Genomic DNA, 25,303 nt, shown 5'->3' on the forward strand with positions numbered 1-25,303 from the left:
TCTGATACATTGTGGTCCACTGTGGTCCATGGGGGGGTGTCTATGTGTGTTTAAATAAGAGGTGGTCATTTTAAGGTGTCCTTCCTTGCTTTTGGGGGTGGGGGCATGCAGCAAAACACAAGAAGTTTTGAAGAATAGCCAAATAAGTGACTGATCCAATACTGCCCTCTTCTGGCAGAAGGAGAAAAGATGTGTAGAAAGAAATGATAGAAAAGATAAGCCAGTAGAAGTATATTTTATTTCACTGATACCAGCCTTGACAAAGATCATGGCGTACTTCTAGATGTAAGCTGTAACTGATTACCTAATTCAGTCAATTATGTATGCATGTTAAAATACAGTATTTGGTAATAAAACTCAAGCTGCCACATACGTATTCCCTCCTAGAAATTTGACAAGATTCTGAATATGCAAGCAAGATAATTCACATTTGAATTAGATACCTATTTCTTGAAGGCTCCATCAACTGAGTGATGATGACATGAATTGGTAAAGCGGCCTTCCCACCTGGATGCCCTCCAATCCAACAGTATTGGGGTACAGGGCCCCACATTTTCATATGGCATCTTGACATATTTATTGACAATTAATAGCATCTGGAGACAAGTATGAATGAAGGCAAATATACGTTTCCCAGGTTAATGTTGTAGGATCTAATCTGGTTCAGTCACCGGGACCAGAAGCCTCATGGAACTTCTCTCTAGCAGAGTGTGAGCGGTTCTAAGTGTGGTATTTATAGTGCCTGTTGTATGTGGTTTTTTAGATGTTGACTGGGGTGTGTTGATGGCTGGCTTTTAAGTCATTGGCTGTCGTTTGCTTGTGCTGCCCAGCCCTCGCCTTCTAAGTACTTGAATAGGCTGGTGGTAAATCAGCACTCCTGTTGACTGACGAGGGGCCTGTTTCCCAGGCGTCAATCACTTCCCCGGCTGTTTTTGTGCTTGCTCGTCCAACAATCTTAGTAGGTGCAAAAGCAAATGTGTGTCCTTGTTCATTGCCAGTGTGAGGCTACCAATGAGTTTGGGTCTCCTCATCTGACCATTTGCTTGTGTTCTTGCAAACTGCTGATTAGCTTTCTCCTACATATCAGAGAAGCAGGGAATTCGGTAGATTATACTGGAAGTAACTCCCACCTCCAAATAATCTTTACAATGCATAAATTGTAAAGATAAGTACATCTAGAGGACAGCAAAAGGCCCAGGGAGGGTGAAATTTTGGTTGAGATTGAGGGCCAAAGGATAAAGCAAGGAGCTGAAGGTGGACAAAAAACTAGCACCATTCTTGTTTAAGAAGAGTTCCAGCCCACAAGAAATCTTTTTATCTCCCTTCATGTTTATTCACTTCTTTGATTTCTGACCTTCCTTTCATTTAAAAGCTCTTGGGGGCATATATAGCACTCCTTTCTCCCCTTCCCCAATAAGCTAGACTGAACTGGGAACGAGCATGATCAAGCTAAAATCCCTAGTGATACTGGAGTTATACTGGTTCTCCCTAGTTCCTAATTCAACAACTTAACCCGGTGCTTCCCAAACCTGGCTTTTCTTTGGATAATTACACACACCCACCCACTGCCCAATCATAACAGGGACACTGAAATACTGAAAGTGCTTTACCGTGGGTAAAAAGGTCTCTCTATGAAGGAACTATGAAGTCTCCACTGGCTTTGAAGCCAGGTGCAACCAAAGCATGAAAGCTTTGGTCACAGAATTAACATACAGAGTTATTGCAATGATTAACTTTCCAGTGACCCCTTTGGGCTAGATTCTGTGCTTTCAGACTGGGATTGCAAAGCTACCTCCATGTCCACAGATGAACTGTACAACAGCAGGTCTTCTTTTAAACTAACGGACTACCTATGTATATACAACTGGAGTGACTGCTTCCCATGAATTAGCCGTAAAAAGCTGAAGGGTGCTAGTTCTAAGCTAAGGGCTTCCTGACCAGTGAAACCTAGCAGGTAGTCCTTCTCTTCAGTCTTAGCACTTCATGCTTTCCCAAGAGGGCCACAAGCACTGAGCAATTAAGTGACTGGCATATAATCAGCTGGATGACATTCCTCCAGATTTTACTTCACACCCAAGATCCTAATTCTACCAGACTGCTAAGGATCAAGAGAGAATTTTTTCTTTCTTATTTTACAGCTTTGCTTTGTGCCCAGGTATTGCCAGGGTTTCGAGGCACTCCTTAACCAGCCACGTTGCCTCCTTGGCAGTGCCCTGGTGTATTGAAAAGCCACCTCCTCCATGGCCATAATTGTGAACCACTGGCAACTTCTCACTCTTGTGGGTCAGTACCTCCTTCTGTAGTCTCACAGCCGACCGAGATGGCCTCAGGCCCACCTTCACCTGTATATTCTCAGCTGTCCGAAGTGAAGGCTCAAGTGTGGAACATCTATCAAATATATTTTTGCTGGTAACGGGATCTGGGGATAAATTCCAGTTGTCTTTTTCTCTTATCCCACCTAACGTTACATTGTGTATCCCTGGGTAGATGTAGGTCAGACCATCACCGTCACGAATGAAGTGCTTGATCCAAGGAGCGTGAACCTTGAGAACTTGCCCTCTGATGGGGTGTATATCTAGGTCTCCTGTAAGTTTTCGGGAACCAAGGCCTGAGCAGTTTACTACGATGTCAAAGTCACGGTATAGCTCCCAGAGATCTTCTATTTTCCTAGCGTGCACCTGGCCTCCATTTTCTTTCAGCCTATAAAAAATATATCAGAGGTAAAAATATGGCACTTCTGAATCCTCTGTGGGTAATCTTTTACTTAGATCATATAGTTCAAAGAGTGAGATCACAAATCTGAAATGCAAAATTGAAGTGAGTAAAGAGAGGACCAAGTCACATATGTGTGACTGTGTGTCATCAACAGCATGACACAAATGAACACATTTTGAACTGTGCTTCATTTGTACTATATTATATCATAGGATGCTAACTATATAATTCAGATGGGATGTCGTTGTGGTTTCTAACAGATACCTATGGCACAAATCCCATCAAACCAAGAGGAAACATGCATGTAGGAAAACAGTGTGGGATATATCCTGTTGCCTTTTGTTATCAGCTTTAAGCTACAAGTTTGGCTAATAGGAAAAGCACTCATCAAAATGATATAATATCTCATTCCTGAAAAACTATTATTCAATTAGCAATTAAAATTATGACTAGTGGTATTTTTTTAAAAGAAGGATTTGTGTTTTTGGAGAAAAGATTTTGAACAGCATGTGAGAAATGTCCAGCTAAGTATAGATCCTCTTTTCCCACTGGAATTGGATCCCTTCTGTTGAGTTCTTCTTCTTTACGAATATGGATTGGGAACCAAGTGGGTAAAAGTACGGTTGGGTTTCTGCTCAAAAACACAATTTTTTTTCGCCGCAACATTCTGAAGAGTATGATTTGGGAAATCTGCCGAGTTAATAAAAAGCAACCATTACAAATTTCTACAGATGAAAGAACTCCTGCCCGACAGCTACCCAGAGCATTTATCCCAGAGTCCTGGACTGCTTAACGAAGCATATGAATCTTTGTTTGATATTAAACAATATCGTCACAGGGCATATTTGTTAAACTTCATTTCCCAGTTTGTGCCAACATGCAATCGTGTTAAGATCTGAACTTGGCAGAACTTTATATAAGTGAAGATATTTGCAAGCTACACTACCTTGCCTCCCAATGAAAATTCTTACTATCCACCATAGCAGGGGTCCTCAAACTTGGCCACTTTAAGACTTGCGGACTTCAACTCAATTGGTTATTACTGATTCCCTTTGGGTGTCTTTTGATAAAGTGCCAGAAATAGTGGCTGGGACACTGAAATGATGTTTAATGAATTGCACATTTATCAAGTAGAGATTGTAATCCTGTTTTTCAGCTCACTGGACCTGTGCCCTTGTTCAAGGAGGCCTATCAGCCATCTCTGCAATGGGCTTTGTGCCACGGCATTCCACTGAGGAAGGGAAACTCCTGTGGGAAATCACAAAAGAGTAAAGCAGAAATGAGAGGGAACAGAGGTCTCTGCTCATAAGCCCCCCTGACAAATATGAAATGGATCCCACAGCTTCACTGAGTATCAGTACTGTGTTCGGTGTTGTTCTAAAAAATGAAACATGACAGGGCCTGTATGTCCCAAGAGACAACAGGTAGGATTGGGAGAAGAAAAAGCACTCCTGGATAATTAGTGTAAAACAAGAAGCCCAGAGCTGAGTACGGTGTACAAAACAGCAAAACAACCTAATGACCAGCTAACCGTCGGTATTATTTGACTTGTACTCTCCATCACCTCGCTCTTGAATACAAAATGGTAAAAATGTCCAAATATTTAAAAGGGATCTCTGTCCTGTAACACAAAAGCTGTCTTCCTGACTAGAGTGCCTCTAGAGATGTTGGGCCACCCCTATCCAGCCTATCCTATCGCCAGCCAGCATTATCACTGGATAGCATCAGGCTGGGGAAAAATCACAAAGAACATCAGCTCGCCCAACATGTTGGTGGCTGATAAACTCATGACTAAACGCCAGACAAGGCATAAAAAGTAGCCTTGATGTAAGATGAAAGGAACTAGTTTAGGTCCAGTCATAAATGCAGATGTAAATGCTATACAATGCCTTAGAGGAAAAAGGAGAAAAAGTACTTTGCAGTAGTGATTAAGAACAGAATTAATTTAGGCACATTAAGATCCATAATAAATGGTCTTCTACTTCACTCCGTTGGACAGTCCACTTTACTGACTTGACAAAAGGACAGACACAAAAATGTCACTCTCTTTGGAATCTGAAGCTTTCTCCTGAACGCATGCTGGTGTAACAAGTATTTCCGTCTAACTTTGCCATATCTTATATTCTAATTTCCCAGATTTTGTTGGATCTTATGTACTGTGCGGTGGCGAAAAAAAACACATACCTAGGAAGTAAGTCAGGGCAGAGTGGCACAATTGCTGGTTCCTGCTTTTAAAGTCATAGGTCTGACCGAGAGGAATTTTACTCCTGGTGGGACATCTTTTAAAATTACCTGCCTACAATTGCCCATTAATAGTAACTTGTAGATTTTTAAGAAGAAAAATTCCCTCTTATCCCTGAATCTCCGCGTAAAAGTTAATTTGTGAGTACTATATTAAAAAGAGGCATGCTCAAGATGGAAACCTTAATTGATAAGATTGTATTTTGTTTGCTTGCTGGGATTTGTTCACTACGATAGGCATACCTAAAAGCTAGGACTTATCCTGGTCCAGCATTACAAAACTGACCTATCATATTGACAGGAAAGGTTCAATGAAGTGGGGAAATGAAGGATTAAATGTAAAATGCACCAAATGATTTAGATCAGTGGCTCCCAACCTTTTCTATGCCCTGCACCACTAGAACGCTTCTGATATAGTCTCACACCCCTTACAAAAGTTCAAAATAGCGGCAATGAATTTGTTGTGATTCAGGGTCAGCCTGTGGGTTCGGCATTTGGGTCGGATGATTCAGAGGAGGAGGAGGGGGGTGTTGGAGAGGTTGCTGAGGGGGTTGGAGAGCTTGCTGATGAGAGCCCTCAGCCAGGCCCCTCCCACCTGGTCACGACGCAGACCCAGCTGTGTGAGCCTGACAGCGTGGATGAAGATGACCCACAGCTGGCCCTGCTCAAGGACGCCCGACGCAGGAGGCAGTCAATCAGGAGTAAACAGAGGGAGGCAATGGGGCACCTCGGAAGGAGGCAGAGAGAAGCCACGCCCTGAACTGTATAAAAGGGGAATGCGTGGGAGGGCTGGTTTGCTGAAGGCAACCGTTTGAATAGTTCCTGTTTCATGGTTCGTGTTTGCTCTCTTTGCTCTGTTTATGTTTTTATGTTAATAAATTTGGCAGGCTTAGTTCCAGCCTCTTGCCTTCTTGTAAAAGGGGTTGTCCCTGCCTTATCTGCAGGGCCGGTAGCAGGCTGGTACAGAACAGAATTATGCACATAGACCTATAATTTTGAAAACCCAAGTTTTCGCACCCCCTGGAATATTGTCTAGCACCCCCAGGGTTGGGACCCCCTGATTTAGATCATATTTCTTTACTGTATTGCTACATTTCAGTCTAAAAAAGTGAATCGATACCCATACCTTTTCTCCAGCCAAATTAAATATGAAGGGCAGTCACATTTCAGTGTAGTAAAAGCTTGACCATATTTGTGCTGTGGAAATTTCTTCAGCTCCTTTTCAGTCATGGAGCGAAAGCCCAGAACTACATCAGACCAGAATGGGGTCTTCTCCTCAGGAATGGCCTTAAATATTTGCCAACTTGTTCATATGCAAAAGAATAAAAGTGTAAACACAGACATTCTTGGTGTTAAGAGTATCTCCCCACCGTGGTGAAATAATTTTTCAAAATAAAGTTTTTAAAAATTCACCAAATAAAACCAGCAAAGTTGAGTTCCTAATCCACATGTTAATATGATGTTTAGGCACCACCAGTCAACTGTATGTTTCAATTATCTTTAAATAAATAGAACCTGCTACAGCTTCTACATGGTCCATAATTAAAAATATATTTCTGCAAGTCTGAATACATATTTACTATTCATGTGTTACTGTTTACAAATTCAAAATAAGAAAACAGTGAATATGTAGATAGTTTGGATGCTATTCCAGTTGTCTCAGTGGTAGTTTGTTGTTGCTGTTATTGTTATTGTTACTATAAAGCTGTTAATCAGGCTTGAAGAAATGAATGACTCAGTAGGCTACAGCCATTCTGCAGTTAGCATTTAACCTGTCATGTTGTGATTGTCTATTTTCAATAATCACAGGCTCCTCTAAGCCTCTATCTAAGCCCTAGAAAATAAAGATAATTCATTCTTATAAAATAGGAGAAGGCTATTAAATGGTTCCAGGCCGCAACTTCAACTACCGTATTTTCCGGCGTATAAGACGACTTTTTAACCCATGAAAATCTTCTCAAAAGTTGGGGGTCGTCTTATACGCCCAGTCGTCTTATACGCCAGAAAATACTATTCACCTCTCTGATCTTTACCTCTCTGATCTTTTCTCTTTTCTGCTGGACAGCAGGATCGCTGGGTGAATGGAGGTAGGTGATGGCGACCCGTGGTTAAGCGGACGACGGCGAACGGGTGATGGAGGGCAAACTCTCGTCAGATCATGGGGCGGCTGCTGCAGCCGCCGCCATTGCTCTCTCTAGGACTGCAATGCTGGCTGTCAGGTCCCCAACGAGAGAAGGGGCAGGCGGTCCCCAGAGGCACGCTGCTCGACAGTAGGAAGGGAGCACCTTTGCTCCCGCCGAGGCACCGCCTTACCTGCGCCGACCAGAAGAATCGCCTGCCCAGTCACAGAGTGCAGAACTGAGAGCAGCAGTGCACCAAGCGAGAGAGCTCAGAGGAAAGAAGGCGAGGCCCCCCTTTGGCGGGGAAGGAGCAAAGCTGGGCAAATCACAGAGCAGGCAGAGCAGGGAAACGTTACAGGGGAAAAGGGGGCAGGGTTTAAAAGGCGAGGTGGGCAGGACGTGGTCGTGGAGACATTCCGTTAGAAGTAACGAAGGAGCCTCCGGGCGCTTTCTGGATCGGATTGTGCGAACTGAGGGTGCTGTTACAGTCCTCGTGTTTCCCAGGGTTGCCCGTCATGCCAGAGGCATTCCCTGTAGCCCCAGATTCTTTAGCTCCCCACTTTCCTTAATTCAGGCAAATTCTGTGCTCCGTGGAGAAACATTAATACGCAAATGCCGTTTAACTGCGCAAAACTCGGGGGAAACCTTGGTATTTGGGAACGGAAAGGCTTAAGACTTTTCATTTCTGTTTTATGCACAGGCTGGGAGGGTCACGAAGTTTACCTCTTTTATTTTAGCAACATCGTGGCACTTATTAAAAAAAGGGTACTAACGCTAAACGAGTTGTTAATATGCAGATTGTGTGCCAGAAAGTGAAATATTGAGTTATTAGCCCAAACCCTATAATTTAACAGGAAAAGTAGGGGGTCGTCTTATACACCCAGTCGTCTTATACGCCGGAAAATACGGTAGGAGAAATATTGTTTTAAAAGTGTTAAACTGAACTCCCAAAGTTAGGAAAAAAACAAGAATGGGGAGACCAAGAAAAACCTCTGCTAGAGCTGTATGGAGTTTTACATGACTTCCCACATGTGGGGTACAGTCATGTAATGTTATCCCTCTGCTTGGAGAGCTTAAAGGAAAGTGGACTGTATATATACAATTCTGATGGAGCTTGTAGACATCCTTTCCTGCAACTGCTGAGCCTTAGGAGTTGGCTAGCTCTTAAAAGCTAATACAACATATATAGTCATCTAAAGTGTGATGGTCTATGACAGGGGTCTTCAAATTTGGCAACTTTAAGACTTGTAGGCTTCAACTCCCAGAATTCCTCAGGCAGCCAACTAAATGTGGCCAAGATCAATCGAGTTACAGCATCCTGTTTCTCACAGTCATCAATCAGACGCAGTGGGGAAGTCCAGAGGCAGGACTTGAGAGCAATTCTATCTTCTGACATTACTTGCTGATTACTGGCATTTAGTACCAAACCTGCCTTTGAATATAAAGTACCGTGAGAAGTCAATGAACCTCTTTTTTTTTTTAATTGAAAAGTTTTAAGATACAATTTTCCTTTAAAAATCCCCCCTTCCCCCTCCCTCCTCCCCCCTTACCTCCCCCCCTCCCCCCCCCGACTTCCCAGAGCTAAATACAAGGTACATATATAAAAAGCAATCATAAACAATCATATACTAACAACTATAAACTAGAAGTCAATGAACCTCTTATATGTCAACAGGACATTATAAAAATCATAGGCTCAAGGCCAAGCTTCTGAAAACTGAAAGTCACATTTTTAAAAGAGAAAAGCAAGTGCCAGTGCAACATAGTAATGTTTCCCTAAATAAATTCTGAACCCAGTTTAAGGATCACTAAGATATAATTCTAAAATATGTGTTGGTATTGTTTTTCTTCTGCAAAACTCAAGACTAGGGTTCTCTCCTGGTCCTCACCAGTATCATATGCCTCCCGAATTTGCCCTAATAAAGAGGCTTGCTTAGCACAATGCCGAAAGAAATCACAAAATGAACTCTATATTCACCCAGATACCAAATGAATCCCAGCTTCTGAGGCCTCTGAGGAATCACAGATGGATAACAGATGGTCAAAGGTCTCCCTAAACCACTGCTTCTGCTGACGAACAGGTGTGCCTGCAGAGAAGAAAGAAAACACATTTCAAACGGAGGGAAAGCATTTGAAGAAAATCCAAAAAGAGCAGACATAAAACGGGCTGCACTGAAATTTATGCATTGGATACAAACTGCTAATGGGAGGTTTTGAGAATCAAGCAGAAATTCCACACAGGAGGAGAGGGACAGAGATGGTGTCTCTGAAACACCCGTGCCCCCCCCCAAAAAAAACAATCGCCATACTATTCATGTTATTTTGGAAGGTCATCTAGACCTCCAGGACAAATTTTCCAAAAACACAAGGAGTTGTAGAGGGAAAGGAGGAGGAATCATAATGGTCTTTTTACCACTCCTCTCCTCCAACAAGAGCAGAACTCTTCCTAAGGAGCCATTTCTCCACATTTAGCTAAAGATGTGGAATAATGTGACGTGAGACAATAGCTTGGTTTGCAGAGAGGCTAATTACATAAAAGGATGATTCTTCCTGTGAGTCCTAACTACAAATGCAGCTGAAAACAGGAGCCACTAGATCGGGGGTGTCAAACTGCCGGCCCGCGGGCTGGATGCGTCTTGCCGAAACAGCGCCCACTCCAGCTCCAGCAATGGGGAAAATGTCGCAATATGTCACGACATGTCACGTGATGTGGCGAGTTTGACACCCCTGCACTAGCTCCAGAGATAAGTAGCTAGTACATGCGGTGAGATGCAGAGGTAGTTACAGAATTTATAGAGCATGGAATCATATGGCTGGAAGGGACCTGAGAGGTCTTCTAGTCCAACCCCCTGCTCAAGGCTGGAGTCTTATATGATCCCAAATAGTTGTCCAGTGTATTTGTGAAAACCTCCCGTGATGGAGCACAACTCCAGGAGACAAGCTATCCCATTGATGAATTGTTATCACTGTCAGAAAGTTTCTCCTTACTTCTAGGTTGGATTTCTCTTTAACAAGCTTCCACCCATTACTTCTTGTCCTGCCCTCTAGACAAGAATTCAGAATAAAGAGGAGGCTGTTGCATGGTCATTGAGGCACAATGGCAGACACAATGGGCAACCTTTGAGGCAGCCTTGACTTTGTGATTTTACAGGGCATGTAGGCCAAGCTATTTGTAATTTCTAAACAATGAAAGAGGAGATCTTTTAAGCATGCTACATTTTTCTCACAAAATGAGGGCAACCGTAAAGAGTATCCTGAGCAAAAAAAAAATGGCTCCAACAAAGCTTCTCCCACTCCTGGTTATTCTGTTATTGATACCATTCAGAATTTGACCAAATCACTTACTTATTGGAAGGAGAGCAAGTGTAACAACCCAGCATCACATTTTTACCTAATTGGGATTCCCTCTTTGTAGAGTGTAATGCAAGAAATGAGGAGGGTAAATCAAAATCACATGAACATTTATAGATGAAGTAGGAACGTTCCAAATAGGCCAACTGTAGAACATATCCATGTATTATGAAGCTATTGCCAAACACAATTTGTGTTATCATTGTCATCATCATCGCCATCAACAATTGTCATGGAATATAATATATGTACAACTAGAATGGCATGTGTAAAATGGCAGGAAACTATTATTCCCAAAATGGACAATTTATTTGGGAACTTTGTAACACTTATTCAGCAAACCTTAACATGGCCCAGGAATAGTAATAGCTTTCAAGTATCCCTTGAAACTGCAGCTGTACTTCCTAGAATATTGATTTTGGGGCTACAAAATAAAAACTGGGGAAAAAATAGGCATAATATAAATACTTGGACAACTTCAGATTTTGCTTTCTGAACTATAAATTTTGCTTGCCTGGATAAAGATGTGGGATAAGCATTCCTGCAGCAACATCACTGGTTGTGTTAGGAGAAAATCTATCAGCCATGACAGACACTCTGCAGTTTGCAATGGAGTCTGAAATGCACACAGCGGTGGATAAGCCAATCAGACCAGCACCAACAACAACAATCTTTGCCTTGTCCATGTTCTGCTAAGAGAAAGAGGAAGAAGGGGTCTGAATTTAAAGAAAAGGCTTTTGAACGGCTGATTGCCAAGAAATCTACTCAACATAGCCATGAACTAACTAGGAGTTGAGTGCAAGCTAAAGGATACTGTTGCTAAAAAGATTACTTACACTGTATAACTTTTTATAATATCTCAGGTAATTCTATTACACATACAGTATTTCATTCTCTGCAGAAAAAACAAAAAGGTACAAAGAGGCTTTTAAGCCATAGACCAGAGGTCCCCAACCTTTTGGGCACCAGGGACCAGTTCCGTGGAGAGAGGTTTTTCCGCGGACCGGAGTGAGTGGTTTTATGTGCTGCCTGCATCTCACGGATGGGGCTCTTGCTTGTTTGTGAGGACCGGTTGCTGGCATGCCATGACCGGGTACTGGTCTATGGATTGGGGGTTGAGGACCCCTGCCATAGACTGTCCTGCTGGAGTGAAGGGGTTTAAGGAAAATATGATCAACCATATGCTTGACTTGTCTGGAGAAAATTAAATCAGCAACTGTCCAGATGCATTATGAAAGTAGGTTGTTTCTTCTATGTCATATAAATCTATATTCATAAAATATAAATTATTAATTAGTATGCTGTAAAATGCAGCCAATTTTGCTTTTTTCAATAAATAGTAGTTTAAGAACTGGAGTTGGCAGCTTGTAGCCGGCACTATTATATTTAGATACCAAATCAAAAAGTAAGATAAACCAACTTTTCCTGCCTTGCTAACTTTAGCTGTGTTGGCAGTTAGAGGCAGCATTGATACATTCTCTTCTTTAAGCTAAGCCAAAGCCGGTCATTATTTGCTTAAAATCAAAGATCAGCACAAAATGTAGAAGATTCACCCCCAGTTCAAAAAAACAACAACAATGCAAAACATGGCATGTGCAAAGAAAACTAGCAAGAGGCCTCGTGCTGACCCCGTGCCCTTGACTGGAAGCATCAACAGAGGTGTTCAGAGACCTACTGTTAGGTCAGGCACATGTTATTTACTTGGTTAAAACTGCTTCTTCAAGGTTTTTGCAAGCAAATAATTGGAGGACCAGGGTGGTTCTTTTTTTTATTCTTGTGACCTATGATATTCACCACCCTGGGAGAGCTTAGCTGGTGTTATTAATGCAGTGTTCCATGTGCAATCAAGTTAACTAGCTGGAAGCAGTTAGAAAAAAAGCAAGGAACATCAAGACTATTATGAGAATTTTTAAACCAGCTGCTCAGAGGCAACAGTCTTTCCTTTCCTTTCCTAAAGCATGCTGAACAAAAATCTATTCCCAGTTACTCAACCTGCTTAATTTCAACAGTATTCTTTCATTGACAGAATTATCAAACCAATGAATCAGAAACCTTTGCCAATACTTTGTCTGTTGCACATCCAGACCTGCTTTCTGCCCATCCCTGCATCAAGAATGGTCCACATCTGGACTGTATCAAGTTTTAAAGAAGAACTACAGAAGAATCAGAATTTCCTAGTTTAACTTTATAAGCTACATTAATTCATAGGTGTAGATCAGGGGTGTTCAAACTTGGCCCTCTTATGACTTGTGGACTTCAAGTCCCAGAATTCCGCAGCCAGCGCAGCGTGCCTGGCTGAGGAATTCTGGGAGTTGAAGTCCACAAGTCATAAAAGGGCCATGTTTGAAGAGCCCTGGTGTAGACAGATAGGTATGCCAGATAAGAGATCGGAGGGGACATCTGTAAGCTCTTCCTGAGTGCTACTGAAGTACGGTGCATTTCTCCAGTCCTTTAAGCCAACAGAAAACTCAGTAAGTAATTTGTATTGTCCCAACAGACAAATTCAAATCTGCCAAAGGAAAAAGACTTGCAAATTACAATTTTATTGCAGGACACTTTAAGGGGAGAGATTGGCAGACTCCACTGGCTTTGTTTCCCCTTTCTCCCAAAATCAGCACCAGGTAGGAAAAACTACCACCAATCCCAGCCCTTGGAACAGGGACCCACCCTGGGGAATGTAGCTTCACCAATCTTTCTAGTCACTGTGTGATAAACAAGAGACTGCTTTCAAGAAGTTTTTCTGCTGACAGGGCACTAGGGCAGAGAGCACCTTGCAATGCATTAACCACTTAACCCTGGATCATTCACCACCCCACCGCACAGAAGCTACTGGTATCCTATAACAAGTCAATCAGCCTTCCTATCACTTGAGCTAGAAGGGAATCTGGCAGAGAACGCTTGCCGCTTTTAGCTTTTACTCCAGCTCCAGAATATCCCACATTAATAATGCTACCAGAGAATGTGTTGTCAGCAAGTGGTTGCACCTGGGCAAAATAGCACGGAGTAAGAAAAATGGCACATTCTTCCTTCCAAAGTCATAAAAAGGTAATAAATCTGCCAAACCCTTTATTGGCAAAAACAAAACATTTTGAGTTTTTGGAGGCAGAACCGGCAATATATTTTTTCTTCCCTTTTAAATCAACCCACAGCCCCTTCCTTTTTTTCCTGGATCCAGTGAAAGACTCTTGAATCTTTGCTTAATGATATTATCTTTATTGGTGAAATAAAACAGATGGAAGTAATATAACAATAGCTCAATAAAACATATGAATACAGTTAATATCTGTACCATCAATATACCAAAGTTTTAAGAAATGGGAAATGCACTTCCTATGATTTAGACATGAAGTTAATTTATCAGAACATTTTGTTTCATTTGTATTGAATTCCTCAATGAATGTTTGAAAAAGGACGGATCAAAGCTTTTTCTGCTGCTATTTTAAGACATTTGAGGGTTCTTTTATCTGCATGATTTTGTCATGTTCCTTCATGATCCTTTTTTGGGCCCACATTAATACATAGGATAACACAACTTTTGGAAAAAAAACATAATAGTTACGTATGTTATGTTCCACAATTTATTCTTCTATGCAGAAGGAAAGAAATTTACATTTCTGATGTTTAAAAAAAAGGATTCAATAAATCTGTTCTTCATCATCTAGATAGAACAGTGCTTTTCAAACTTGGCAGCTTTAAGAACTGTGGACTTCAACTCCCAAAACCGAAGCGCTATGTTTATATATGGTCTAGATTTCATGTTACAAGATTTAACTAGTTTTTATTAATATAGTATTTTCCTTTTTTCTTAAAGTAAAAAAATGAAAAGAGATTGATTTTATTTTAACCGTATGTTTAACAACAAGTCCAGTGGTCTACCAGAAGACTGCTACTTTCCAAAGGCACGTCAGGCATGCTTCATCCATTCCTTTATGGAAGTCAAGACATTCTAGATCAGTTTTTTTCTAAATCAGACATTGTACAGTAGGTCAGGGATCTTCAAACCTGGTCCTTTTATGACTTGTGGACTTCAACTCCCAGAATTCCTCAACCAGGCACGCTGGCTGAGGAATTCTGGGAGTTGGAGTCCACAAGTCATAAAAGGGCCAAGTTTGAAGAGCCCTGTTGTAGGTCAACATGCTGGCTGGGGAATTCTGGGAGTTGAAGTCTACACTTCTTAAAATTGCCAAGCTTGAAAAGCACTGCAGAAACCAGTGTCCAGTTTTTCCTGAAGCCTAAAACAACCTAGCCACAGATGGCAGAGCTCAATAATGGGGGAGCAGGAGGAGGGGCAGGAAGAGAAAAAGAATGTATCCACATCAGCCTCAACCAGCCATTGTTAGTCCATGGCTACAGCATTATGTGCGAGTGTCACATATCACTTGCATGCCATCAAATATGACAGGAGAAGACAGAAACTTTTAAAATGTAAGGTAGATAACCACTAGATAGCCAGGCAGCTTTCTCTTATTATAAATGGTCAATTGTTGCCCCCATTTTACAAAGGCCCAATCACACATATACTAAAAACATGGATATGTGTGCTTGCATATGCTAGCCATTTAAAAACAATATTTCATTTTTTGAATGGAGTGAGGAATGACCCTTGTGGTCTTTAAATTGTTTTTTTCTTTCTAGCTATAGTAGCCTGAATCATAGTAGCAGACTGAATCATGGGGAGGTTTTGTACTTCTCAATTAGTCAGATGATGTTCCCATCCTGTCCTCAGTATCCAATGGCTGCAAAAGGGAAGATGATCCCAACAACAACAAGCGAACAATTTGGAGAGATTGAGGAGCTGAAACATTGCTGTTTTGAAGTGTACTAAATGACAACCTGGAACTGAGATTTGTGGCACTGGGTAACAATTTGACATGTAAGTGCTCAATGCACACATATGCTCAAAACACTACCTAAGAATATATCTTTGCTCCAGAATTACCGTAGATTCTGATTTCACCTTTGATTTATATATCAATAGATGCAGTTTGTGAAGCAAGTTGGGTTTTTTAATGGTTTTAAACAGGGTGTCTTTTGCAATCTGTTTGAAAATAGCTGAAAAGCCTGAACTTTCTATGCAGCTTTGCCATTTTACTGATCTGTTTGTTTCAAAACAAGAATCTGAACTTTGAACTTGGCAAGAAAAAATCCAGTTGATAATTTCCCAAATATATGACTTGGAAAGGGATAGCAGTTAAAAGAACAGCTGAGGTATTTGTTCTTTGTCCCTTCTAGGAATGAATACAGCAAAAAAAAAATTCTTCAAACTGTGTGGATTCCTGCCATAGCCATCCTTTCAAAAGTCATAGAGCAAAAGGTTTGGTAGACCAAAGGGCTTTCTAAACCTCTCTGGGGATCTTCTCGAAGTTCTCTTTAGGCTAGCTAAACCCTTCCCCCCAATTAACTTTCATCTTTTATTTGCAAGCATTCATGCTTTTTTTGCATGGTGAGATTTTAGATATTAAAACCACATATACAATATACTTTATTTCATTAACTAGAAAAAACAAACAAATGCTGTCATGGAAATTCTGAGAATTGAAATCCATACATATGAATGATCCCCAGTTGGAGAAGATTGCTTTGCAAAGCATATACTGTACAGTAGTCTTTCTTTCATTGCTAAAGAAATTGTTTGTCTTAAGACTACTTTCCCACCATTCTATAATCTGCAGAAAGATTAAAATTCACGATCTACAGCTATAATTCAGAATCTGACAACAAAAAATGAAGAATTCACTTAAAGAATCAAAGCTATTTGGCTCCTAGAACTGTTGCTTTGATTTCTGAATGAACCTTCAAATATTATCATTGTCATCATCCTACACTAGTTAAACAGTAGCATCCTGAATGTGTCAGTGTGTGCTTCCCAAATAGTGGGATGTAGCTAACAGTATGCTAAGTCTACACCAGTATATAACAATACATTAGTTTACAAGAAAATTTCTAGATTAGTGATCTTATTTTGCATAGAATACCTTGGCTATTTGGGGGAAAACTGATTGTACTTGAGGCATGCCCTTATTTTATGAGAAAACCTTACGTGGAGGCCTTAACTGATTAAAGAATTGATGGCAAGTTATAGAAAAAGCCAGCCATAAAAAATTAATTTGTGAGAAAACAAACTGATGTTTCCTGTTACTTGCACTGTCTATCTCAACTACCCAGCTCTTTCATTTACAACTGAATTTCTTTTGAGAAAATGGGTACACCTTTAAACAAAGTACTGAGTTCCAGATACTTGCCAATTTTATTTTCTTAAGGATACTTATGGAATCCAGTGGCATTCCTGGAAATGAAGACAAAGCTGAAGGGAACTGGTGGTTTACTTTTGCAGAATATAACTTTTTTCCCCTAAATTAAAAAATATAGAAAGTCGGGTAGGGCAGGAAAATTTGCTTTGAAATTTACTTTCTGCAATGCAGTCTTCTCTTGGCAGCGTTACATGACGAATGAACATTCAACTCCTAAACAATAGCGTGCATTTAGTAAGGGCTTTAAAGGCTGGATCATAGATATATGTCTATGACTACCCCATAACAGACAAGTGAAATCAAACTTAATAAGACATTTGAATGTGATTGGTTTCTTTCATATACTTTAGAAGCTACTAGAACAAGGAAGAAATGGATTAAAGTTATAGTTTATTTATTTAGCCAAAGGCTCTTTTGCTTTATTTATATAAAGCATCCTTCTCCTCTTCAATTGCTATTTCCTCTCTTGGCAAATAGAAAGAGGGAGAAACAATTTCTGCCTGAAAAATCTGTCCTTCTAGCTGAATTTAACTTTTTTAAAAGAGATACTGTGATTATAGACTACCTTAATTTCATTTAAGTTTAAATTTGTTCCCATTTGCTAGTTTAGGATAGTTATATTAGCCTAAGATTCCCTTTTACACCAACTAGTAGTAAAGGACTGTATAAGTTCTTGCTCAAAATAACATAAAGCTCCAGTTCAAAGAGCTCTGGGATTGGCTCAAACATGTTGAAGATTTGGAGTACTTCTAATTTTCTATTATTTCCATTTTCAATTGATCGTTGATCCACTATTACATTGATGCTCAACCAGTTTAAAACTCAAAAGTTAAATACTGTGGGAAAATAGAAATTTCACCTATGGGGATTTGAGGTAGGCTGAAACCAGAATGGACCGACCTACAGTACTGCAGAGCTTCAAAAGATCTATGGTGGCTTCCCATTCAAAGCTGCTGTACCAATGCATTGACTCAATTTTAATGTTATCAGTTTTTAATATTCTTTGTCTAAGAATGTGGTTAAGCACGCTGCCACATTTACACTATTTTTACACAGACCCAAACCTTGTGAAATAAGTTGGAATGGACCTGCAAGTGTCCTCACTATCTTTGACCACAAACAGCTGACCAATATGGGGGTACAAAAAGCACCATTCCAGGCAGCCCCCCCCCCCTTTCCCTTGGAAAAGTGCCTCCTTTGGTGGTCTTAACAAAACTTTTTTTCTTGCAAGGAGGCAAAAGACAATAAGACTACAAGGCAGTCTCCTCTCTATCTCCAATGAAAAGTGAATGAAAATTCTTGCCAATGAGAAAGTGACCATTCCCAAATGTGAGTGTCCCATAAATTAAACAGTAGATTTGTCAAGCCAGAAATGCATCAAATCAGCTGCTCAATGTAAAAAAGCCACATGGAAAAACAGGGAAGCTGTACACCGACCCTCAAGCAAGGGCACAACTCCATTTGGATATTTCTTTTTTTTAAAAAAAAAGAACCCGTCAGATCAATACTGAACACAAGATATCTCTCTTTTTCTGCTCCTCCTGGCTTCCTCACCATCTTGCTTGAAGTCAAAGGCTTGTGATTACTGGATCTTATGAATAAAGTTTAGTTAGTTAGTTAGTTTAGTTAGGCCAGGGGTAGGCAACCTTGGCTCTTTTATGACTCGTGGACTTCAACTCCCAGAATTCCTGAGTCAGCTCAGGAATTCTGGGAGTTGAAGTCCACGAGTCATAAAAGAGCCAAGGTTGCCTACCCCTGAGTTAAGCTAATAATGGCATTGCCTTCATGTGGATTTTGAATCTTTTGCTTACCCAAAAGATTCAAAAGCCCCTTTTCCAAGGAGTAGCTCCTGTTCCTAAATAACTGCGTAGCATTTTCTGCTGAGCGTTTATAACAGATAAAGCTTTCGTAGAGATTCATCAAACAAGTGGGCCCTACAAACGCATATGTTGTAAAAAAAAAAGTTAATCATTAAGGAGTCACCAGACATTTTGCTTATTTTTAGTGCAAAAGGTCAGTAACTCTGGATGCCGCATTGCTCCAATATAACAAGAAAATAGCAGTTACAACGAATATTAGAATCTCTTTTTCCCAAAGCCCTTTAACGCTAGCAGGAGTATTGAGTGTATAAATACCACCCACTAAGCTTCCTTCATCAATTTATTTATTTTTATTTATTTTAATCCCATGTATATCCCGCCCTTCTCCGAATGAAATCACTTTTCAAGAATATCTCAAGCCATTTTGTGTGTGTGTGGTTCAAAACACCGTTCTTCAAAAGATACTTAAGACAAGGACAAATAGAAAAAGACCTGTTGGTGGCTTGACCATTATCAGGGAAGAGCAATTTCTCCATAGCTGCAAAAAAAAACAAACACACACAACACCACACCTTATGTTGCTGTAAAGTACAACAACGTAGGCTTCGTGTATTTACTGAAGAACTGACTAAATATATCGTCGACTTTAAGGCGGCTTTCAAGAACCACAAGTGTTACGTGGGGAAGGGGAGGGGTAGAAATACCTTTCTCCACAGAAGAAACCAGAAGCTTTCGCACAGAAGAGTTGCGTGCCACAGAAGCAGGAGGGCCGAGCTTACGCCTGAAAACGTGAGCCCAGTGGGCGGAGTTATCATGATTAGCCAACTCTACTAGATTCCGATTGGACGGAATGGGCGAAAATGGATTCGGCCCTTTTCGCCTCGTGCGCGCGCGCGCGCGCGCGCCCGCGCGCCCGCCGAAAAGGGCTTGTGAAACATGCGGCTTTCGGAGCGATTTCATTTTGAGAGGCGGCAAATCTGGGACCTGTTACTACTGGTAGCCCAGCTGCTGCTTTGCTATATAGTATTTTTAATCAGAGCGGCTAAATTGTACAGGCACAATAGTAGTAAAAAAAAAACCATTCAGGTAACGTGTGAAGCTTCAGAGTGATTTAGTTATGGATTAGCACGTTGCATGAAAGATAGTTATGCAGTGGGGTATCTCAAGAGTTCTGCCCTGCACCCAGTGCTCTTCAGCATGTTTACAAATGACATAGATGAGGGGATAAAAGGGAGATTGGGCAAATTTGCGGATGCCACAAAGGGGGGGGATTGCTAAAACCTCGCAAAACAGGCTGAAGGTTCAAAGACTTGGAGGGTTTTTTTAGCAAAATTCTAATCAGTGACGAGAATTGTGAGATAACTCAAGTTGGTACCTTGGCTTGGCAGTAGTTGTGAGAAGGATCTGTTCTGGAAGACCACAAATTAAGCATAAGGCAGCACTGTGCTGCAGCTGCCAAAAGAGCCAATACAGTTTTGGGCTACATCAGTAGATGCTGGTACAAAGGTACAGTATAACGTCAAGACCATGGAAGTGATACTTCTGCTCTGCACAGCATTGATAAGACAGCAGTTGGAATACTAGATTGGATTTTGATTTTCCCAAACAAGAAGACTGCTGAGAAACTGGAGAGCGTGCAAAGAGCAACAAAGATAGTAAAATCCTTGGAGATTAAATTCTCTGAAATAATGTTAAAAGAATTAGATATGTTTAAGCTTGAAGAAGAGAAGACAAAGGGGAGAGATGATAGCAGTATTTTAACACTTGAAGAGCCATTTCAAGAAGTCATACATTTATTCTCTGTAATGCCTGAGGGTAGAGCAACAACCAATGCTTTATAGAGGTCTAATCTCAAAATTAGGGACACGGTGGCTCAGTGGGTTAGGACGCTGAGCTTGTCAATCAGAAGGTTGGCAGTTTGGCGGGTCGAATCCCGAGTGCCGCGTAACAGAGAGAGTGCCTGTTGCTCGTCCCAGCTTTTGCCAACCTAGCAGTTTGAAAGCACGTAAAAATGCAAGTAGAAAAATAGGGACCACTACGATGGGAAGGTAACAGCGTTCCGTGCGCCTTTGGCGTCTAGTCATGCCGGCCACATGACCACAGAGACGTCCTTGGACAAGCGCTGGCTCTTCGGCTTTGAAACGGAGATGAGCACTGGCCCCTAGAGTTGGAGACGACTAGCACACATGTGCAGGGGAACCTTTACCTTTACCTTTAATCTCAAAATGAGTAGTTTGCTGATCGTAATAGCTCTTAAACAGTGGTATAGCCTGCCTTCTTTCATGGGTGCTCCATCACGGGATTTTCAAACAAAGGTTGGAGAGCGTGGGATGGACCAAGGATTCCTGTCCTAGAGAGGGGTTTGGAGTAGAGTTCCCCAACCTTTTGGGGTTGGCAGCCTGGAGGGAGGGGAGGGGGGAAAGAGGAGAAGATTTTGTGCATAGGGGGGGGGTGAATGCATGTGCATGCATGCGTGCATGGATGAACACCATTGCTCATGCGCGTGGGGCTTGAGTGTCCACAACACAGCAACGCTCATGCGAGTGGGACCACGAATGTCTATGATGATGCTCTCGCGAGTGGAACCACAAATACCTGTGATGATGCTCGCGTGAGTAGAGCCACAAACGCCCGTGATGCTCACAGCAAAGCTCATGCAAGTGGGGCCGCAAACGCCCACGACAGTCACAGTGAAGCTTGTGCAAATGGGGCTGTGTTCTCTCTCTCTCTCTCTCTCTCTCTCTCTCTCTCTCTCTCTCTCTCACACACACACACACACACACACACACACACACACCACAGGTTGAGGACTCCTGGAATAGAGGACCTCTAAGGCTCCTTCCTGCCGTGTTAGTCCACAATCATATGAACCTAGCCAAATATAGTTCATTAGTTAAATCAAGATGAATTAAACCATGGTTTAACATGATAAGAGTCCAGTCACTATGCTAATTTTCAGATTCATTTGATGGAAACAGTTGCAATTGTTTTGGGTTTACACAAAACTTTTGTCTTTCATTGATTTATATCACACCTTTCACTAAACCACAACCTTGCCATTCATTTTTTAACTTCTGGTATTCTGCAGCCCATATCTATCACTTTTGGAAGTATTAATCCAACTATTAGATCTACCTGCACTTTGCCTTGTAACTTCAAAAGGTCACAAGACAAATGATTGCAAGTCAAGGACTAGCTGTATACTATTGCCAGCATACATAATTAAAAACTGGAGTAGATTCTCAACATAATGCACATACTTTTTATTATTTCTTTCATGTATCGGTTTCATTAGATCTTTTCATGTTGCCTCCATGCGCTTGTAATGGGAGCCCTAGGCTTGCTTTTAGAGGCATGAAAACCTACACATACCTATCTCAGTTTCAAGAGCACCAAACATGGACTCACACAAAAACCAGGAGAGTTGGGGTAGGGATAGAAAGCGTTTATTTATTCTGGAGAAGCTGATGGAGGATGGATAGCAGGAGAGAAAGTGCTGTTTTAAGGGCTGGTTTTACCCATTAGTCTCTATTGACCTTCCAGAAGGAATAAGATAATGAACTAAATTAGCAAAGCACTGAGGAATCCTCAAAGGGGTTTGCTCAGAATTAATATGATGTATCAACAATTGTCATGTAATATCAGTCATGGAACAAAGTACAAGGGTCCTGATGCCTGGAGCCTAAAGCTTTTTTTTTTTTCATTTCAGTATGTATATCTATGGAGATTCTCAGGCATCCAGGTCCTGGATTTCCTAAAGGTGCTGTTAAAAAGGCAACTAGACTTTCTTGGTTTTTTTCTTTCTGTATATACCGTTTCCACCTCTCTGATTTATTATATTCTATTTTTATTTGTTCTTGGTTTTCTTGACAATCTCTGCACATTTTCTTCAAAATGTTCCCAGGCCCCTTTCTCCCCAATTTGCTGAAGTGTTCAATTTTGTAATAAGAATTAAAGTATATATACATTTTCTAGACTCTGCAAGTTATCAGACATTTTCAAGAGTGTTGCTTTTAACACCATCTGATTTCAGTTGTGTTCTCCCAAACATACTAAAACTACATCAAGAAACAGTATTTTGTTCCATCTGCATAATGCTGATATCTAGCACAGGGTCCATGAAAGTTCAAGAATGCCTGTTTCTTTTCCTTAACTGATGCCATTGCTAGGCAAGGTCCAGATAAATCACTGCAACACAAAGTGAGTGTTCCTACACTGTCATACTTCTGCCTGAAATCATGAGTTTCTACTTTCTTCTGGTGTTGGCTGTTGCTGATGTAAGGAATCCTGAGAGAGGTTTTCAAAACAAGCATAAAGAGAACATTTTCTTTGTGTGTGTGTCAGAAAAATAATTCACATTACTCCAGCTGCTAGCTAGATGATTCAGAAAAGCATCCTGAATAAGGAACTAGTTCGTATGTCTCTCTTCTTGAGAAGGCAAGAAAATGTTCCAGTTACATGGCGCATGGACTGTCTGTTAAGATGTTGCAGATAAAATTACACAAGCTGGCTAAAAACCAAAGGGATGATTTTATCAGTCAGTGCCCCGTGCTCCTTGGTTTAGCATTTCCATTTTCTCCAGTGCTGCATCACTCTGTGCTGGAAGATATTTTTCTGAATGGCTGTTTTTGGTGACCCGGTCATCTAGCTCTGCAGCTTCTGCCCACGTATTTGTCAATGGTTTTCCAAGTGTTTCTGGCAGCAGCAGTGTTAGCACACCACTCAAGAAGGCCATGATTCCAACAATCAACTAAAAGAAAGCAAATGTCATTCAAATGAGCTCAAAAGAGAGACAATGCAAAAGGATACTATACAACTGAAATGCACTCATTGCTGCCACTGTATATTGGAAACACTGATATCTAGAATCTCATTAACAGGCGGCTTTTCATTTCCATTGCTAAGCAAGGCAAGTTAAGTCAATCTTGCCTGATTTTACAATCTTTTTTGCCACAACTGTTAAGCGAATCACTGCCTTTGTTGAATGAATCATGTGGTCATTAAATGAATCCAGCTTCCCCTATTGACTTTGCATGTCAAAACTGGCTGGGAAGATCACAATGGAGATCACATGATCCCAGGATACTGCAAATGTCATAAATACATGCCTGTTGCCAAGTGCCCAAATTTTGATCATGTGATCATGGAAATCCTACAACAGTAGTAAGTGTTAGGCCCATTAACTCAACAAATGGCTCAACAAATGGTTATAAGTCTAGGACTGCATGTTTATGTCCAACACAACCTCTTAAAAACCCAGCTGAAAAAACTTTTAAACATTTTTTAAAAATTCTAGAATTTTTAGCTAAACAGAAGTAATCTACTCTTAAAGCGCCAGAAAGTCATCAGCCTCAGCTCCAATAGCAATGCCTAAAACACACTTTTCCGTTTTAAGCTTTTAAACGTTCCTACATTGATTGATTGATTTGGGCTTTTTATGGCCCTAGAAACAGTTGTTTAAAAATATGGCCATAATGTAACTTTTCAAATTCTTCATACCGTGTTTCAATTAAATAGCTATAATTATAACAAACTCAATCATAAGTAAAGATCAGCAAAAGCTGATTAAGCTAGCCATGTTAAGATAAATTACCAATAGGTGGGGCAGCTAATAAAATCAAGAGAAGGTAAATAAAAGGTTAAATTTCAAGCAAAAACTCATCATGGGAGCGGCTTGCCTAATCTCTATTAAAGTTAATTCTACAATTGGACACTATTACCTCTGTACTATGGCTGAAAGCACAGCAGTAAGCCATGTTATGATCAGTAATGCATTCTCCCCTCAGTGCAAAGATAAGATGGGCAATGTTTTTCAAACTTGTCCATACTAAGATGCATGGACTTCAACTCCCAGAATTCTCCAACCAGCCCGGAGACTTGAATTCCACACAGTTTAAAGTTGCCAAGTTGGAAAGGCTCTGCTGTAACACTAAGTATTCCCAAACACTAAATCTTCAAATCACTTCTACAGCAGAATCGCATCTCTAAGCGCTGTACTCTGTCCTAGCTAGATTTATTCCTCTAAATAAAGGTTAGGGCAGAGAAAACACTGAGAGAGAAAAGTACATATTAGCACAGGCTTCAAGTGAAGGATAAATCAATTTAGCAGCTGGTAGTTCTCAGACCCAGGCATTTAAATTATTTTTTGTTCATCTTAGTTGGGTGTTACTCTTAGATAAGGCATCTACCTGTGGGAAGAAGATCCAAACACTTGATAGATAGACACAAAAAGGTGCAACCACACTCCCAACTCGGCACATCATACTCCCACTTCCAACAGCAAGGGACCTACAATACCAAAGATGGTATTATTCACATGAATTGTCCAAATTAAGTGGCTACTGTTGCAGCAGAAAATATTTTCCATAAAGTACTGAAGTCATATATTAATACCATTAATGCTAGCTGTAAAGAAGGGGGGAAAAAACCTCACCGTACAACTGTTGGATAGAGTTCTGCCGTATACAAGTAGATAAGGCCAAATGCAATTCCTATTGCAAATTTTCCAGCCATGTTTGCTACTATACACAGAGTATTGAAATCCTATTAAGAAGAAAGACAATTCATAAAGCATGTGGAGAGAGAACTCACATTTAATTTTATCCTTGTGTACCAGAATTCATGCAAGACTTCTAAACATGAAAAATCCATTTTGTTCATCCAGTTCACAACAGACAAGAGTCAGGCTTCCTTTATTTAATTGTTAATTCCAATTTTTTGTATATAGACCTCATATTTTGGAACGCATTATCTCCAGAGGTCCATGAAGTCCCCCTCCAATTGTTTTTAGAAGAAATCCTTAAAG

The 25,303-nt window shown here is 40.8% G+C and overlaps 2 protein-coding genes across 4 annotated transcripts in view; both read right to left on the reverse strand.

Annotated features, from left to right (window-relative positions):
• Positions 1-224: 224 nt before the first annotated feature.
• DDO (D-aspartate oxidase) lies at positions 225-19,240 on the reverse strand. Of its 3 annotated transcripts, XM_083368010.1 has the most exons (6): positions 19,203-19,237; positions 16,670-16,778; positions 10,942-11,116; positions 9,055-9,163; positions 6,083-6,259; positions 225-2,700 (listed from the first exon to the last, which is right to left on the reverse strand). In XM_083368010.1, exons 2-6 carry the CDS (start codon positions 16,709-16,711, stop codon positions 2,133-2,135), a joined length of 1,071 nt encoding a protein of 356 aa, XP_083224136.1. In that variant the 5' UTR covers positions 16,712-16,778; positions 19,203-19,237; the 3' UTR covers positions 225-2,132. The 3 variants fall into 3 exon arrangements, with proteins under 3 accessions (XP_083224136.1, XP_083224137.1, XP_083224138.1); XM_083368011.1 differs by lacking the exon at positions 16,670-16,778 and having other exon boundaries at positions 19,203-19,240; XM_083368012.1 differs by lacking the exons at positions 10,942-11,116; positions 16,670-16,778 and having other exon boundaries at positions 19,203-19,240.
• Positions 19,241-22,082: 2,842 nt separating this feature from the next.
• SLC22A16 (solute carrier family 22 member 16) overlaps positions 22,083-25,303 on the reverse strand; it is a 28,666-nt gene continuing 25,445 nt past the window's right edge. Inside the window, exons 6-8 of the mRNA XM_083350822.1 lie at positions 24,932-25,041; positions 24,687-24,786; positions 22,083-23,248 (exon numbers count right to left, since the gene is read on the reverse strand). Coding sequence (XP_083206948.1) covers positions 23,033-23,248; positions 24,687-24,786; positions 24,932-25,041 — 426 coding nt within the window. The 3' untranslated portion in view covers positions 22,083-23,032. The remainder of the gene's footprint in view (positions 23,249-24,686; positions 24,787-24,931; positions 25,042-25,303) is intronic.

The sequence above is a fragment of the Vipera ursinii genome (assembly GCF_947247035.1).
Source record: "Vipera ursinii genome assembly, chromosome: 1".
In the NCBI taxonomy this organism is placed as follows: Eukaryota; Metazoa; Chordata; class Lepidosauria; order Squamata; family Viperidae; genus Vipera; species Vipera ursinii.

What these genes read in the sequence shown, in the direction of transcription:
- DDO (XM_083368010.1), bottom strand. Translation starts at nt 16,711, where the DNA reads ATGCCACTGGATTCCATAAGTATCCTTAAGAAAATAAAATTG. An exon ending in TCCTTAAGAAAATAAAATTG is followed by an intron (nt 11,117 to 16,669) that starts GCAAGTATCTGG and finishes TTCTCTTAGCAG; the next exon opens with AACATGGACAAGGCAAAGAT. An exon ending in TTAATTTGGCTGGAGAAAAG is followed by an intron (nt 2,701 to 6,082) that starts GTATGGGTATCG and finishes TATTTTTTATAG; the next exon opens with GCTGAAAGAAAATGGAGGCC.